This window comes from Heloderma suspectum, chromosome 2, assembly GCF_057233095.1.
Source record: "Heloderma suspectum isolate Gila_16-S chromosome 2, 16-S_ref, whole genome shotgun sequence".
NCBI lineage: Eukaryota > Metazoa > Chordata > Lepidosauria > Squamata > Helodermatidae > Heloderma > Heloderma suspectum.
In genome coordinates, this window is record NC_139459.1 from 105,051,043 (window position 1) to 105,068,688 (window position 17,646).

General features: G+C 42.1%; 1 protein-coding gene across 2 annotated transcripts in view; it reads left to right on the plus strand.

Annotated features, from left to right (window-relative positions):
• The window catches only part of SLC1A1 (solute carrier family 1 member 1), a 76,491-nt gene extending 62,243 nt beyond the window's left edge, over positions 1-14,248 (plus strand). Inside the window, exons 11-13 of one of the 2 annotated variants that reach the window (XM_084834420.1) lie at positions 4,373-4,507; positions 10,555-10,706; positions 13,540-14,248. In XM_084834420.1, coding sequence (XP_084690546.1) covers positions 4,373-4,507; positions 10,555-10,706; positions 13,540-13,595 — 343 coding nt within the window. In that variant the 3' untranslated portion in view covers positions 13,596-14,248. Of the gene's footprint in view, positions 1-4,372; positions 4,508-10,554; positions 12,871-13,539 lie in introns of those variants that run through there. The other variant, XM_084834419.1, reaches the window with a different exon arrangement.
• The last annotated feature ends 3,398 nt before the right edge of the window (positions 14,249-17,646 follow it).

Genomic DNA, 17,646 nt, shown 5'->3' on the forward strand with positions numbered 1-17,646 from the left:
TTGACAAGGGAGGGACTTTTCAGTGCCCCATGGATAAATCACTAGACCACATCCAAAAGATGAAGACTGGGATCACAATCCTCATCCACTTCTACATATTGCCCTCAATGCTACTGCAATGTCAGGGATCGACTAAGCACCCATTGGAATCATCCTTGAGCAGAGCATCCGGACCACCATCTAGGACTCGGTTCCAACCTAGATGAACTGTCCACAAGAAATATCACCTATAAATATTGTTGGGATGCTTTCCCCAAACAATCAAAATGGTGTCCCTGTCTTGCACAAATGAGCCCTACCAACCACTCCCATGATCATGCAAGCATTGGTGCTTTCAATCACCTGGGACAGCTACACCATTGAGTTCAAGCAGACCCATCCTTTGGGAATCTTTTGCACTAACTGCCCCAACCCCACACTCATGGAAGAAATCGTTATGCCTTTGGACAAGGAAGCAATAGAAAGGATCATCCCTCACCAAAAGCTTACCAGCTTCTTTTCTCAGTCAGGAATTTCTGGATGACTACTATTTCTTCTATACTGTGGAGACTAGTTTATCACAGTAGATCTCCACATATCTATATCCCCATCCACCCTGTATGTTGTAGCTTCCTCCACTTTGCCTTAGGCAACAGATACTTCCAATTCAGAGTCTCCCATTTGGCCTCACCACTGCAATCAAGAGTCTTCACAAAATGCACATCCGCAATGGTTACTCACCTCTGACTGCAGGGAACAGTCCTCTTCCCGCATATAGATGACTGGCTTGTCATCCTCTTCAGCCTTCTCCAGGTCAGTGTCAGGGCTGCCTTAGATCTTTTGAGCTCATTGGACCTCCAGGTCAACCAGGACAAATTTTGCCTCATCCCCTCACAAACTCATCAGTTCATAGTAGCTCTTCTTCTGTATTCCACACAGGCTCACACCTTACCCAGCGACAAGGCGGATATGCTAATGCACACAACATCAAGTCTTGTTCTCAGTCCTGAGCAGATGGCATCCAACTCCTCCTAGGCCTCATGGTGCAACCACAGCTGTGACCCCTCTCACCCACCTTCTCATGAGCTGCTACAGTCTTGGTTCCTTAGAGTGTTCAACCCAGAATGGGATTCCTCAACACGCTTCTTGGACCGTGCTTTCTAAAACCCAAACTCTCTGGACTGGTGGGCTATCCCATTTAATCTTTTGCCAGAGCTCAGTTTCCAACATTCCCACCCCTTGGTAGCCATCACTACAGACACCTCGCTCTCTGGCTGGGGGGGCCCCACTGTGGTCCACTCAATGTACATGCCCACTGGTCCAGCAGTGAACAAACTATGCATATTAACCATCCCAAATTCCTTGCAGTTTCGAAGGCTTTTCAAGCTTTTCAGTAAACCCTTATAGGGTGTGCATTTCAAATTGTTACATACAACACTACTGTAGCTTTCTATACCAACAAACAAGATACAAAGTCCCTCTCTCTTCACTTGGGTTGCTATTCACCTTGCCAGCACCATAAACCCAATCACGGACTCGCTCAGCAGTCTCGAACCACCCCTCACAAGTGGGAAATGGCCCCAGTTATCACATTGACCCTGTTCAATGTGGGATACTTCCACAGTAGTCAGTTTTGCCACGAGGTCAAACACAGAGTGCGGGGCATGCAAAGGCCCAGACTCCCTTGGCAATGCCTTTCTCCACAACTGGGGAGACACTGTGACCTATGCCTTTCCTTCTTCACTGGAGTTGTGAACAAGATCGAAGATGACAATGCCTCCTGCATCCTGATAACTCCATGGTGGCCACACAACTGTGGTTTGTAACCCTGCTTTTTCTCTCCAACTGCACCTTCCTCTACCTTCCATGACTGCCAGACCTCCTCACCACAGATAAGGAGAGGTTGGACACCCAGACCTTGAAACCCCCTTTGCCTCATGCCATGGTGGATGCAGGCCTACATGAATTCTCCAAGGAAGTCCTGGACATCATAACTGCTTCCTTAAAACTGTCCACTCAGGTGTCCCACAAAGCTAAGTGGAAAGCCTTTTGGGTGTTTGCCACCATTTGGAGAATGTCCTGAGACTTGTGATTTTGCCTTGGTACTCGACTTGCTTCTCTCTCTTAAAGCGAAAGGCCTGACATTTTCATCACTCCAAATATACCAAGCAGAACTCTCTGTGCACCATACCAAAGTTGATGGCTTCTCTTTCTACTCCCATCCAGATATTAAGTTCTTCCTTAAGGGCATTGTCAACGTCCCAACATGGGGCCTTTCTATGGTTCTTACACAGCTCACAGACAAACTCTTGGAGCCCATGGCCACAACTGACTTTCACCTCCTCACTATAAACATGGCTTTTCTTACCACCATTACTTTGGCATGTAGAGCACCAGAGCTCTGCACTCTACACCATGACCAACCTTATTTGACTTTCCACAGGGATAAGGTCATCTTATGACTGGACTTTTCCATCCTTCTGAAGGTGGTGTCACAGTTCCATTTATCTCAGGATATAGTGCTACCAACATTTCTCCCCCAACCTGCTTCTCCATTGGAGGTGAAGGTTCACTCTCTTGATATTAGGAAGGCTCTCTCCCTCTATCTGCAATGCATAGCTCCATTCTGAACCACCTGTTCGTTTGTGTGCCAGTCTGGCCCAAGGAGGGGTCACCCTGTATCCACACAGTGCTTTGCCAATTGGGTCTTATCTTCTATACTTCTCGCCTACCAACTCATTCACCTCCTGGCTTCTGAGCACATCCGCAGCCACTCAACTAAAGCTATGGCTTCGTCTGCTGCTTTCCTCATGGGCGTCCCACTCCCTCAGCTCTGCAGTGCTGCAACTTGGGCTCAGCCTTCAACTTTCATCAAGCACTGCCCCCTGGATTGCCAGAGCTCATGTGGATGAGCTCTGGCAATCCTCTCTTCAATTTTCCTCTCTTCAGTTTTCATGTGGCATCTCCTTCCTTCCGGTGAGTGTTTGCTTATTAGTTACCCAAATGTGTGAACCATAGAGACCACAAAGAAAATGACAGGTTGCTTACCTGTAACTGTAGTTCTTCGAGTTATCAACTGTGAACTTATACAACCCACTCTCCTCCCCACTTGATGTCTCACTCTTGATTTGTTCCTCTGCTGTGGGAGATTGGGAACTGAGCGGGAGCCTTGCCTGGAGCATGCATGAGAAGGGTGGGCAGGGCTTCCAGCTAAAAGCTCTGCTTAGCTCTAGAAGGTTCTGAATTACTGCTCTGTGCGGCCACAGAATCCATATGTGTGAGTTCACAGATGACCAAAGAACTATAGTTAACAAGTAAGCAACGTGTCCTTTCTGCTTGTCTCTAGTGGTAGGCAGCATAGGATGCTCCCTTACTTTTTAGATTAAGGTGCTGCATTTATTATAGCCTTTCCATGCATGTGCCATTACAAGCTTTGTAACCCTAGCTATGCGGATCATACCCTGCAAACATATTTTAATAACATCTGAAGTAATAAGAGTATATGTAGTGTGCCTTTCTCCTCGTTACAGGTTAGCACAGCCAGCCCCCACACATTGTTGTAAGCTGCCCTAAGCACTGTTTCTACAGCAGAAGGGCAGAATATACATCTTCTTAAAACAAATGGATGCTATTCTTCCACAGCTGCTTTTTTAATTCACATTTCCTATTGTTGGCAATAAGCGTTCTTGCTTCAGTTAATACATTACCAACCACTGCAGTATACTTCCTTTTATACGGGGTTTCTTGGATCATTTAACCTTACTATCTATTGTGTGTATTCTGGAACCTCGCCTGTTTTCTCTTTAATAACTGTTAAAGCAATGTTTCTAGTATGTGAATGTTTACCTAGTTGGTGTAGTTTCAATATGTAAAAACCCAGTGTCTTTAATGTGACATTCCCACATTTTATCTAAAATAGAATTGTGTATATATATAAAAATGCAAGGGTGTAATACCCTGTAATGCAACAGATTTGCACTCAACAATTTGTTTTTGATATATCAAAGAGCGGGGGGGGGGGGTGTTATCCGTGCTGTGAAGCTTGCTCCCTACTAAAATCTCTTCCCCCTCACAACCACCACTTCAGTCTAACGTGGCCCCAGTGTCATCATACAGTGCGGTGTTCCAGCAGATTATTCACAATGTTTGCCTTCCTGATCTGCCCTAAAATGCTTTCATGATGCAAGAAAAGAGACTGATAAATAAAAAGTCCAGCTGGTGCATCCCCTAGAAATTTGTGAAGTTCTTGAATTAAAAGACACTGGATTGGTGGAGTTCTTAGTGGAAGAAAGGATTTGGAACTTTGAAAAATGTCTGAATGTATTTTCATGACAGCACAAGTCTGAATAATGCAGAAATGTATCTAATGCCCTTTTGTTGGTTTGGGATGTAGTGTAACAGCAACAGCAGCCAGCATTGGAGCTGCAGGAGTGCCACAAGCGGGACTAGTGACCATGGTGATTGTGCTCAGTGCAGTTGGGCTGCCTGCCGAAGACGTCACTCTCATCATAGCAGTGGACTGGCTTCTGTAAGTTTGTAATCTTGGATGTTTGTCCTTTGATTCTGTGTCTTCTCTAAGCGTACAAACATCTGTAATCAAACAGAGGAATAAGTAAACTGCTCGACCAATAACTAGAGCATGCCTACTATACATCTGCTTTGTATCAAAACATGCAAGGTATGGTCCACAGCCCTGCAAGGAAATACCCTACATAACACTTGGCTTAATTTGCATAATTTTACAGGAGCACGAAATTCGGCTTTTATTGTCACTTAATTTGGCTTTACACAGAATTTGGATATCACATGTTTGAATTTAAGGGACAGTGAGTTGATGATGATCATTGGCATGTGTTTTTGGACACGCTCTCTCTTCCACACAAGGCAGTGTCTCCACTGACTTCCATAGGAGAAATGTGTGGAGGTCCAATTGGGACATAATTGAGAAATAATCATAAAATATTCTCCCTTTCTGATGCTTTGGTGACAAATGTCTGGGATAGGAATGGTTGGTCGTTCCCCTGCCCCAGCAGTATACCCAATGCAATCCCTTTATTTCTCCTCAGAGAAGTAAATTGAAGCCATTCAGTTCTATGGGAGAAAGCAAACACCATCATTCAGATGGAAAGTAACAGGAGCACAGAGATAGTTCCCTTTCTTATATAGTCCTTAACTTCCAATGATTCTGTGTCAAACCAAATGTATTCTGAGAGTAAAAATAAACCAAGATGACATACATTTTTAAAATAATTGAACTTCCCTCTGATTCAGGGCCTGTGTCAGTTGCCATCCCTGCCAATCACCTTGCATCCTCCCCAGAGTCCCGGACACCCTCAGCGCTATGCTGATGGCAGCTACTTGCTGCCACAGCCACCATTCATTGGCTATCTCCTCCCCCCATCAACATATTTGCCCTGACCACAGCACTTGTGGATGTGAAGCTGCCCCTCAAGTCCGCAGTGGCTCTGCATCCACAAGTGCTGTAACTGGGGTAAACATGCCCAGGGGAGAGGAAACTGGTGAGTGAATGGTGATGGTAGCAAGCAGCCCCCATGCTGCGCAGTTGGTCTGATGGCAGGAACACCATGGGCCGGGAGAGGCAGCAGTGCCAATGAGAGGAAGTGGCCCCAGGCAGGGGGCCATCAGTGGCACCAGGCTGAGGAGCCATTAAAGTCTGGCATCGTCCCTGGTCTGATTGTTTAGAACTAGCATTCCTCCTCTAGATGTCCTGCTGCTGTTGCCACTGCTACCTCCTCTTCCTCCACCGGATTTCCTCCCCCTGCTGCTGCCACCGTCAAGGAAACAGGAAGCCAGCAGATCACATCTTTTGATTTGTTGGCTTCTTGCTTCCTGAGGTGAGTGTGGAGGTGGCAAAAGCGGGGCTGGTTTGCGCATAGAGTGAGGAAGGGGTCTGGCAGGTGCTGTTAGGGGACTTTATGGGTACCAGTGCATCTGCAGGTGCTGTGTTACTGCCCTCTGCCCTAATCTGTATCTATTGGAAGGAATAAAGTTTAAGCAAGTGGTGGGCATATCAGTTGTGATTCCGCAATTGTATCATATACAAGCAGAACCTGACAGTAGGCACAGCATTCAACTTTGTGGGAAACCCATGGTCATTACAAAATAAATTTGTAGCCCATAAGGCTTTGAAGATAGGTTTGGAAGTGCCTAGTTAACATGTAGTGAAGCTTTAGATGCCAGGGGGAAGGGTCTGGAGGATTACCCATCATCTGAGGTTGCATGGAATCTTCATTGCACAGTTTTTTCATTACTTCACATAACTTTACAAGGTCACATAATTCAGCTGTTGTTGCTGCTGAATTTGGGGAGCTTTGGAAAAGATTAAGTTTTGCAGCTTTGGATTTATGAGACTATGTGCTGAAGAAGGTAGAAGCTTTCTGACAATGGTTCTGTTCCTTCCTGGTCTCTACAATAGGAGCATCTTGCTCCTATTGGAATCACTCCTTGGAATCACTCATTCCAAGGTCATATTCCCCTCTGATATACACTGCTTTCAGTCTGCTTCCATAAACATAGAATTACAGAAAGGTATTCCTCTAATAGACAACTTTTAAAAAATCATTGGAGCTAGGATTTGTCTGGCGTTATTTGGATCTATTCCCTACAGCCTGTGCCAACATATAAACAAGTCTACTGATGAATAGAGTCTTGTCAGGTTTCGAGAAGCAACATTGTGGCTTTGAGATAATAATGTCAGATACACAGTTCCTCTATTGAGCAGCCTTATCTAGACCCATCAATGTCAACATTCTTTTCATTCCATGTAATTTGGATACCTTTGCATTTAAGGATACAATGTGAAGTACAGTTACTAAAGGTCCATTAAGTTCAGTAGGATTTATTTCCAAGTAACTGGAAGTAAGAACTGTGCTGCATCAGCCTTAAAAAAAAAAAAATAGAGGAAAGAAATAGCCCCCCTCTAAAAGGGGGGGGGGAAATAAGTGATCAAGACATTCCAGAAGGACTGGTTATATTTACACAAACCTAACTATTGCACGCGGTGGCTTAGTGGTTAAGACGCTGAACTGCAGACCGGAAGGTCGGCAGGACAGCAGTTCGAGACCCGAGTGCCGCGTGACGGAGTGAGCTCCCGTCTTCGGTCCCAGCTTCTGCCAATCTAGCAGTCTGAAAGCAAGAAATTGCAAGTAGATAAATAGGTACCGCTTCGGCGGGAAAGGTAACAGCATTCCGTGCACCTCGGTGTTCAGTCATGCCGGCCACATGACCACGGAAGCGTCTTCGGACAGCGCTGGCTCTTCAGCTTAGAAACGGGGATGAGCACCGCACCCTAGAGTCGGACACGACTGGCTGGGGACACCTTTACCTTTTACCTTTAAGTATTGCACAGGTGTTTTCAGATTTTGTGTGCCATGAGAAACTGAACACTTGCACATGGCTGAAACTGTCTGTGAATTAGTCCAACATGAAATCATACAAGAGCTTACAAGTGTTTGGTCACCACACAGTAAATCTTCAGTAAAATGGAAATCGGATACTAGATGCATACAATTACTGTAGTAAAATCAATACAGCATCTACCTATAGCCATTATCCTGCCATTCAATATGCTACTGTTAGTTTTATGCTCTGTTACTGAATACATAGACCATTTGTCTACCTAGCACATGGAAATCAGTTACTGAGTCAACTGGGGCTATCTTGTTTCATTGTGTAATCAGTTTATTTCTGAAAGACTGGCTTTTGCTGGGACAAGTTTAGGTATTTCACAACCATCTCAACATTTTCTTAACACTCAGTAACAATATTAACAAGTATTTAGTTTCACAGCTCCAAGACAGCCAGTTGTATTCCTTTTCTTCTCAGAGATGCGATAGTAAATGAATTCACTGTAACAACAATTGCCGTCAGCTGTCTACTTCTGAAATGCTGATGTATACTTGTAATCTCATCTGCAGTGTTTATTTTTAAAATGCAGAGTTCTTTTTACAGGAAGCAAATGGCACTGTAATTATATACAGCAGGAACTATGTGCCAGAGCATTTATCACTTTAGCAGATTGGTCACACTATGATGCCATGTTCATTATCAGTGCTTCACTTATTGGCTCAAATGTATAATCTTTCACCCTGCAAAAAGTATCTCATTAGCAATCATTTAGAATGTGCAAGTTTGTATGTCCCTGTTAGCCTAAGGGAATTTCCCTGTTAATTGCTCAACATACTTTTGCCGAATAAAAACACCTTTTAAAAAAGATCCGTGTAAGTCTACTATAGGTGTGTCTTGAGGACAGGAAACTGACTCTAAGCTACTTACTTTCTTATTTCTTGATTTAATTTCTGTATCTGGTTGCAAATGCCAAAAAGGCTTATATGCAAAATTAGTATTATTTATACAACCACACACGTGCAAATACGCACGTGCGCACATATAAACACACACACTGGAACCAAGAATTTAAAGCTGTGATGATGAATCTTTCAGGTGTGTCATAGGCCAAGACCAAATTATGAGACAATGCCATGTGTAGGTTAGGGTGCTTCCAGATGCAAGGCATCTAGCCACTGATGAGGGGAGGAAATTTTTCCACTGCTTTATTTTTCTGCAGAAAATCTTCCATGTCCTAAGTTCATAGTAAAAATGATTGGATGCCAATTGCAAATACAATATTAGGCAAGCTTGGTAGTTTCAAAATGGTAATTAATATTTTGCCAGTGATTATTATCCCTAGCAAGTATGTGAGAGAATGCTTACATATCATTGAAATACATATATGTCTCAATGTGAAATGGAACTAATAGGTAGTGACAGCAAGACTGAAGGTGCTCCAACTACCTCAGTGGATGATAGTTGAACTCTGTTGAAATAGATGAGTGGGTGCCAGCATATCATGTACAGTTCTTTGAGCTGCTAAAATAGTGTGTCAACAGTTTTCAGCAACTTTGAGGGCTTTTCTTAAACAACGGAAGTACACGCTACTTTTACAAGTATTCCAATAAAAATATCTACATAATATAACATTTAAATCACATTAAGTTTGCTTTAATGTGTAGTCCCAACACATCTGGAGTGCTCCAGGTTGGGGAAAGCTGTTCTAGTTGATCAGAAAATTTTCCGCGTCACTACTCCCAGTGCTGCCAATCAAAACACATTATACAGCTATTCCAACCTTTCCTCCTTAATGGATTTTTTTATGAAAAGAAAAAAAGACTGAAGAAGTGGTGGGAAAACCCAGGAATATTAGAAGATGAAGATAGCGGCATCTGGACCCTCTGTAAAATTATATGAATGAGGCAGGGCGATTGCATAATAAAGGTCTCATCTGGAAGCACCCTAAGTAAAGTACTGTAGAGTACCAATGCACCCCCATTGCTGATTCTTTGAGATAATTTTGTCAGTTGTTTACTGAGCCAGAAACACACAGTTGTGCATGTAGGAGAGGGCAGAGCATTGACTGGATTCTGTCATAGCCAGGCCCTCCAGTGCCTGTCTACCTGTGCCACAATCTCCCACTGCATTTGTCACATCTATTACTTGTGCTGGTGGTTGGCCAGCCACCCACTGATTAAAACCTTTCAAAAATATAATGGTCTACTTAGGGATAGAGGAGAAATTAGTTCAGTTCACATTTTAATGCAAATGCACCTAATTTTGCACTTCCAAACCAAGATGTGAACAAAAACTCAATTATCTGAAATTTGCATGTCTTCAAATTTTGCAGTGGAGTTCTCCAATCAAAAAATGCATATAGAAATGCAGATATTAGGGGAAAGTGCACACAAAAATTGGTATATTAATGAAAATAATGTTCAAAACTGCATTATAGGAAAATTTCCTGCAAGAATGTGTGTATAAGGCAAGATTGCATACAAAAATGCATACATTAGGAGAAATCCACGCAAAAACGCATATGAATTTTTATGTGAACTTAAAATAAAACTTACTCTTTTTGCCACTTAAGATTGTAAAAATTCTCAAAGTTCAGGACAAGCCAAACTTAAGATTGGTAAAATGAGAAACTGGGAGAAATTGAAAGAGTCAGCCATTCCTAGATCTAGGGTGGTTGATGGACAGCATGTGAATTTGTGCCCTTGAGCTGACTTCAGCCAGCAATACCGTGCAAGAATTGGGGAGGATAGGAAGGGGGTATGCTGAAGAGAAGGGAGGGAACAGAGAGGACATGGACCTGCAGGATCTATAAGCCTCCATGCCTAGCCACATCTCTAGGTAAGCCAGCAAGCTGCATGGCAGTGCATAGGATAGACAGAGGGCTCCAGTCTTGGAGCCCTGTGTCTGTAAAGTGGCACCATCTTAGAATTTGACTCTTAAAAACTGAATTCATTTAGAACTTAAAGAATATGTTGGCATTTTGAATTGCAAGTTTTAAAAATTTAAAGCATAGTGTTTGAAATTCAGATTTTTAAAACTGAGCTTTTGAATGTGACCTCTCCAAATGTTGTTTTAGTTCTGGTACTGTGCCCTTATTTACAAAGTTAGTCCTGTAAACTGACACATTTTTGCGCGCATCTATCTATCTATCTATCTATATGACCCACTCACACCTGTCCTGACTGACCCAAAATGTGTATTCTATAGGGATCGATTCAGAACAATGGTGAACGTTCTTGGTGATGCCTTTGGAACTGGAGTTGTAGAGAAGCTCTCGAAGAATGAACTTGAGCAGATGGATGTCAACTCTGAAGTCAACATAGTGAATCCTTTTGCCTTGGAAACGACAATGCTTGACAGTGAGGAAACAGAGACCAAGAAATCCTATGTGAATGGAGCATTTGCCATAGATAAATCTGACACCATATCATTCACCCAGACATCACAGTTCTGAAGCTGATTGACTGACAGGGGAGCCACACTGGATTAAAGGCCATGGGAGGCCCTATTGTGAACCATATTCTGGGCACCTCACACTTCTGACCCCACATACTGTACTTTCTCTGCCTATATTCATACAGGCACACAGAGGGGAGGAACACATATCCTCTGTCACACACATGCTCTCCTCAGCTGCCAGAACACAAAGAGCACGGTTATTCTGCTCCTCTTGTGCAGGCTACTAGTATTTTACATTTCCCCACAACTGAGAAAATGGCCACTCTTCCTCCCCAGTCATTTGATGTGGGAACAGCCAACATGTTCACAGGAACCCCATGGAAGGCAGACAGGAATATTCTCAGTAAAGGTATGTTTTCACACAAATACCAAACTTCAGGGGACCCAACATATCTGAGATCCTACACTGTAGCAGGTTAAGATTACCCAGCCATACTTGCATAGGAACTCTGAAGGACATTATCACACATGAAATCATGTAGCTAGCTAAGAGGATAAGAGTGTTCCTTTGATACAGTGTTTGCAGCATTTGATCATTGTGGGCAGATTTATGAAAAAGAGATTGTAAAAAATTTTTTCTTTAAATTGTGGCATATTCCTGAGGATTGTAGATGTCTGCTTGCAATGAGCATGGTCATAAGTTGGGACAATGAATGGTGGATGTTTTCTGAGGCATTGTGCAGTGCTTTCCATTCAGCTATTCTGTGCATGGAATTCTTTTTTAAAAAATCCTTCACCTTAATAGAATTACATCTTAGGACATTTCTCTACAAATTGACTGTGTGCCAAAATATTAATTCCTGTAGCCAATTAACTATTAAATAGGAAAAGGAGATGATAATAGTCCTGCAATAAGTGTTAACTTTTTTTAAGTGTATGTTTTTTAAAGTAAATTATTATGGAAATTCGAAGTTGCCACATAACAACTTCGTTATTATATTTTCTTTTCCATCTTAAATTATACCAAGGACATAGTGAGATTTCAAATGCTAAGCTAATCACAAGAGCTTTGTTGCAAATTGAAATTCTGAACATTTAGTGTTCTTCATTTATTAGTCCTCTTTTGGAAGTGGTAAAAACACCGTCAGAACTACTAGTATTTATCAGCTCTAGAGAAAACAGATAAAATAGAAGGTGAAATCCAACGTTGCATCAACAGACATCTGCTCATGCAACAGGGCTCATCTGCTCATGCAACAGGGCTTTCCCCTGTTCTCCTCCCCCCTTCATCCCCCTGCACACCCTCAAAATCTTCTCCTGAGGGTCCCCTTATTCTCTGAAACAGTTTTGAGGGTGTGTGGCAGGCTGCAGGAGGAATGGGAATTGCTCCCCTCCCCATTCCACGGATGGAAACAGTTCCATCAGCAGGAGGGGATAATTGGATACAATCCAACTTATCTACCAGTATATGCCCCTTGAAACGTAAATAATAAATAATCAATACTATTTTACAAATGTTCATAGTGTAATAGTTCTCATACTAGTCATGTGATTTCATCAAAATATTCCATAAAGTTAAACATTTTATCTAATATTTATAAGCAGGTATTTTCTTGGTGCAATTTTATTTTCCTGTGACAAAAATTATTGCAAAGTATAAAGTTATTTTGCCTTGCACATCACTTCATTAGCCATCTGACTTGTAAGACAAACTAAAATCCAGAGGACCTTTTTTTTGTAAATAAGCTTTGTTAAACTGAAAAAATTGCACTTAATTACTATCAATAAACATAAACAATTCTGTAGCATTAAACAAACTCAGTCTTACACTTTTGTATTCAATAGCTAAGCCGGGATATCTGCCAAAGAAAACGGAAAAGAAAACAAATATAGCATAATTTTTAATAAATTGCACCTTAATTGAGTGAGGGACATAATACTGTATGTATTGAAATATCATAAGCTATAAATACAGTATGCATACAAAGTGCAAGTGTTGATATGTTTATACAAAATGAAGGAGTGTACAGTGTAAATCAGTCCTTTATCTTGTGCACAATTATTTAAAAAAAACAAACATTTGTACAGCTTTGCTATTGCTAGAGAAGAAAAATGTCCATAATCAATAGTGTTTAGCGTTTTCTTTGCAGCTTTCTTTGTAACCAGTTCCGTCATCACTGTCCATGTCCCTTTCTTTTATCCCAAGTAATACTTCTGGCCATCCTATCTTCAACCTATCATTGCTCTATATCTGTATGTAGATATGTACCTGGAACAGATATATCATGTGGACTTCTGCTTGTCTGTTTTAGCCGTAAAACTAGAAGAAAAACAGCCAAATGAATGGCTGCAAAGCCTCAACCCAGTTATACCAGAGTAGTCCCATTAAATGTTATGAGGGTGCTCCAGAGTAAGTAGTTTGTGGCTGTGCCCAGTATTTTCCTTGTAACCAGTAAACATGATTTACTGTTGAATATAACGAACTCATCTATATTATGGCAAATGCTTATATCTAAAGAAACAGTGATGGACCAATCTTGAGGATCATACAGAGACCTGAAGAGAACTGAAAAGGGAAGGCTTAGGACTACTATCCATAATTTGCTTTGGGTGTAGCAACCCCAATCAGTCAACCTATAGCTAGCAGTGCTTGATATACAAGAAGCATCAGCATTAGTCACATAATATGCATATTACAATACGTTGATGTTAACTGCTTTGGGGGTCCTTTGGGGATCAAAAGGCAGGATAGAAATTGAATAAATAATACTGCTATATCTGTTATTCTTCTAGATTTCTCATGGTTATGCCCATGTGGAATAAATCGTGTACAGCATCATGAACTATGATCAACGTGTACTTTCATTCTTCCTACTAACTGAGGTACCCCAAAAGCACATGTAATGTAATGGGTCACACATATACATTGGCTCCGTTCTAAAGGAGCATGCAGCAAGATCCATATGCACAATCGAGCTGCTTATGTTATCTTCCTCAAGAGCAGCTCCCCTGTGGTGTATTGGAAGTGGCTTACCTTGCAAAGCAGAATAGCTGTTGGGAGTATAAAGCTGTGATGCACACACATAAGCTAAATGCACTGAGGATAAAGGGCTTGCTGGAGCAGGATCGTTAGCTCCTTCAAGTCAATGGAAGAACTCTATCTTTCAGATCATTGACTAATGCATAAGTCATTGGCCAGGAATCAAATACACGGGATCTGATCCTGAGTCTTCAGAGGAATGCATGCAGGCCTAGGTGTGCAACTACCGTTAATCTCCATTGGAGTCACTGGATGTTACTACATGAAATCTTTGAATATTCCAAGTTTCTATGAAATAGCAATATGATATTCATAGTTCATGCAGTTTACTGAGCACTACAGGGAATCTTTCCATTGCAGAAATATCAATGTACCTACAGTTTTGCCTTTAGTTGTCCCCTTTATAACTAAAATGTATCAATATTATATTCAAAATATTAAAAACCTTACTTCCTTTGTATTTATATGACCTGATTTATTTCTAATATAAGCCAATTTTAATTTAAACAGTGCTAGTCACAATCTACTAGGACATATTCCATAACCAATTGAAATAAATGGGTCTTCGGCAAGAGCTGAGCAAGCTTTTGTTTTAGCATTATATTGATAATTTGTTTGGTAAATTGACATATTTGATAAATGGCTGTTTCATTGAAGTTTTCATAGATGTCATCTAATGAATTGTGTCCAGTGATCATGACTTTATGATGTGTGTACATGAGGTAGGGATGGCAGAGAATTCCGCCATGGATCTCGGTGAGGCATTCGGCCCCCCGAACTCGGTGGTGGAACGGCCTGCCGCCCCCCCCCCCCCCGCGGATCCCCCCCGGGACGAGACTTACCTGGGGCAGATCCCGGGCGGTGGCGGCTTTGGCGGCGGCGGCTGGTCTTCCGACCGGCCGCCACCATTTGCAGTCTTGTGTTTAAAAAAAACAATGACGACGTGATAGGCTCCGTAAAGATTTACGTAGCCTATCATGGCTGGGTTAAATAAAAAAAACCCAACGTGATAGGCTACGTAAAGATTTACGTAGCCTATCATGGCTGGGTTTAAAAACAAAAACAAAAACCCGCGTATGGAAATGGCACTGGCTACGGCCGCCGCCATTTGCGTTCCTTATTTTTGGCCGTCTTAGTCTACATAAATATTTACGTAGACTATGACGGCGAAAATAAAGGGGAACACAAATAGCGTAGCGGGCGCTATTTGCGTCCCTTTTTGATTCACCGTTTTAGCCTACGTAAATATTTACGTAGGCTAAAACGGTGAATCAAAAAGGGATGCAAATAGCGCCCGCTATGCTATTTGCATTCCCCTTTATTTTCACCATTATAGTCTACGTAAATATTTACGTAGATTAAGATGGCCAAAAATAAGGAACGCAAATGGCGGCGGCCATAGCCGCCGCCATTTGCGTACACGGTTTTTTTGTTTTCCCAGAGCCCTCCGTGGCTGGAAATCCAGCTGCGGACGGCTCTGGCCTGGCTGGGCCCGGCCGGCTGCTCCGCGGAGCTGCCACGGAGCATAGCCGGCCGTGGAGGATTCCAGGGGGGAGGAATGGATTGCCTCCCCCCCCCGTCGAGGATTCCGGGGGGGAGGGACGGAACACCTCCCCCCTCACCATCAACATAATCCGCAGAAAGGTAAGTGACTTTCGTACATCCCTAGCATGAGGTCCATATGTTACACAGTGGCCTGGTTTGGGCATAACCTTCCATTTCTCTGACATAGCTGCAAGGAAGTTAGAAGCATCCACTTCCATTTTCAGGTAATCATAGTTTGTCATTTTGTCTGAATCAGGAGCTGCAGTTAGTTTTAATTATGGTTTATTCCAGGGGTAGGGAACTTATCCCCCCTCCCTGATCGGAGGTGGGCAAAACAGATCAGGATCTACTGGTAGGTCTCTGAGTGATTTGCGATAGATTGGCAAGGGTTTCTAACTTCCAATTATTTAACCATTGCAGCAACAAAGTGACTGTTTCCATCTAAATTAGGCTGCTGAAGTGAAGAAAGTTTGGGGTAGCCAACAGTAGATTTTTTCTGTGAAAGGACTATTAGCTCATTTCAGCTCTGGTACTCAAAACAAATTCCTAGGCTCAGAATAGGATCAGAAGCACCCTTTAATTCTAAATTATGTCTTTTATTCTTTGTCTTTTGCCCCTAGCTCTAGTTGGGGGTTCTTGGGGGTTCTAGTAAAAAACAAAATAGATCCAACAAGCCTGAAGTCTGCGTACCTGTACTCCAGATGTTGTTGGCCCCCAACTTCCATTATCCCCAGCCAGCATATCCATTGGTCGGAGGTTATGGGAGTTATAGACCAACAACATCCAGTGGGCCACTGGTTCCCCAACCCTGGTTTACTGAAACAAGCCAGGATCAGAAACTATGGTTTAAAGTTGTCTTGTTCAAACTATATTTGAAACTAACCAGTTTGTCTTTCTTTGACAAAATGACAAACTGCAGTTAGTTCAAAGCAGAAATGGATGCTTCCAGTTTCCTCACAGCCATGCCAGAAGAGGAAGGGAGAGGGAAAGTACACAAGCCTGAGGCTTGCTTATGTAGCACTAAACTATGATTTAGAGTTATGTCTGAACACAACCTGTATAACTCCTATTATGAGGTTCTGTCTAAAGATATTTTGTGGTCATAGAGTAACATTTAAACCACCAAGAGAGCTTTGGCTATTGGGCGGTATAGAAATGAAATGAAATAAATAAATAAAAAAATAGATGACGGCCTAAGTGGCTAGAAGTGGAAATTTTAACATGGCAATTGATCATCCATTTAACATTTTCAGAGAAAAATCTAGGAAAGGGCAAGACAGAAATCTAGGATCTATCCAGAAGTGTTACAATCTCACATTTCACATAATTCCTTTAAAAACTTAGCCTGTAGTAACAAGATGTTTTATTAGAAATTGCCCTTAAACTACTTACTGAATATAGTACAAAAATAGGGGAAAAGACAACAAAGCAAAAATTACAGATGATAGATGCCAGTTAACCTTAATTTTCAGGAAAATGCCTTCTCACTCTTTTGCTCTCCTAAAATCATGAATTGTTCGTGTTTACTAAATTATTATAAAATGCACTTCTTTTAAAAATATTGAAGGATTAATAATTAATATATTATTTTGTGTTCAGTATTTTATCTCTCTGCACAGAATCATGCCACTTGTTTAATCAACACCACCACACTCAGATGCTTCATAAATATGTCAGTAAAAGAATGCAGATAAATGAGATGACATTTCTTTCAAACCTAGGAGCCAACCAGAATTTTTAGGAGCTATCTTGCAGGGTGGAAGAGATGGAGGACAGGGTACACCAGTGATGAATTCTGTACATTATGAAACTGTGCTTAGACTGTTCTTTGGAGCATATTAAGGCCTGCTTTCAGGAAAGGCTACCAGGGAAGAAGAAATTGGATAATGAGGAGAGGGGGACAAGAAGGAGGAAAAGGATAAAATGAGAGGGGAAAAGAAACAGGAAAGGCAATATTGAGTGGTAAAGGGCAAGTTGTCAGGCCCATTTTTTTTGTTACCCAAGTGTGACCGGGGGCTTGGTAGATCACCTTTATCAGTACTTGATTGATCCAGTTTCTGGATTCTCTGGTTTGAATGGATTCAGACTGTTTTTGCCAGCAGCATGCTGGGTAGAGTTCTGCTCAGGACACTCCTCCTGGGAGAAAGATAGGGAGGCAATCTTTGCCAATTTCTCCTCCCACTGCAGCCCCCAGCGCCACTTCCCAAGTGGGGGATCCCCCAACCCTCTGGAACACATTTTCCGGAGTGGTTTAGGAGGCTTCAGGGGGAGATGGAATAGATGGCAACAGTCTTCTCCCCCATTCTGCCAGTGGA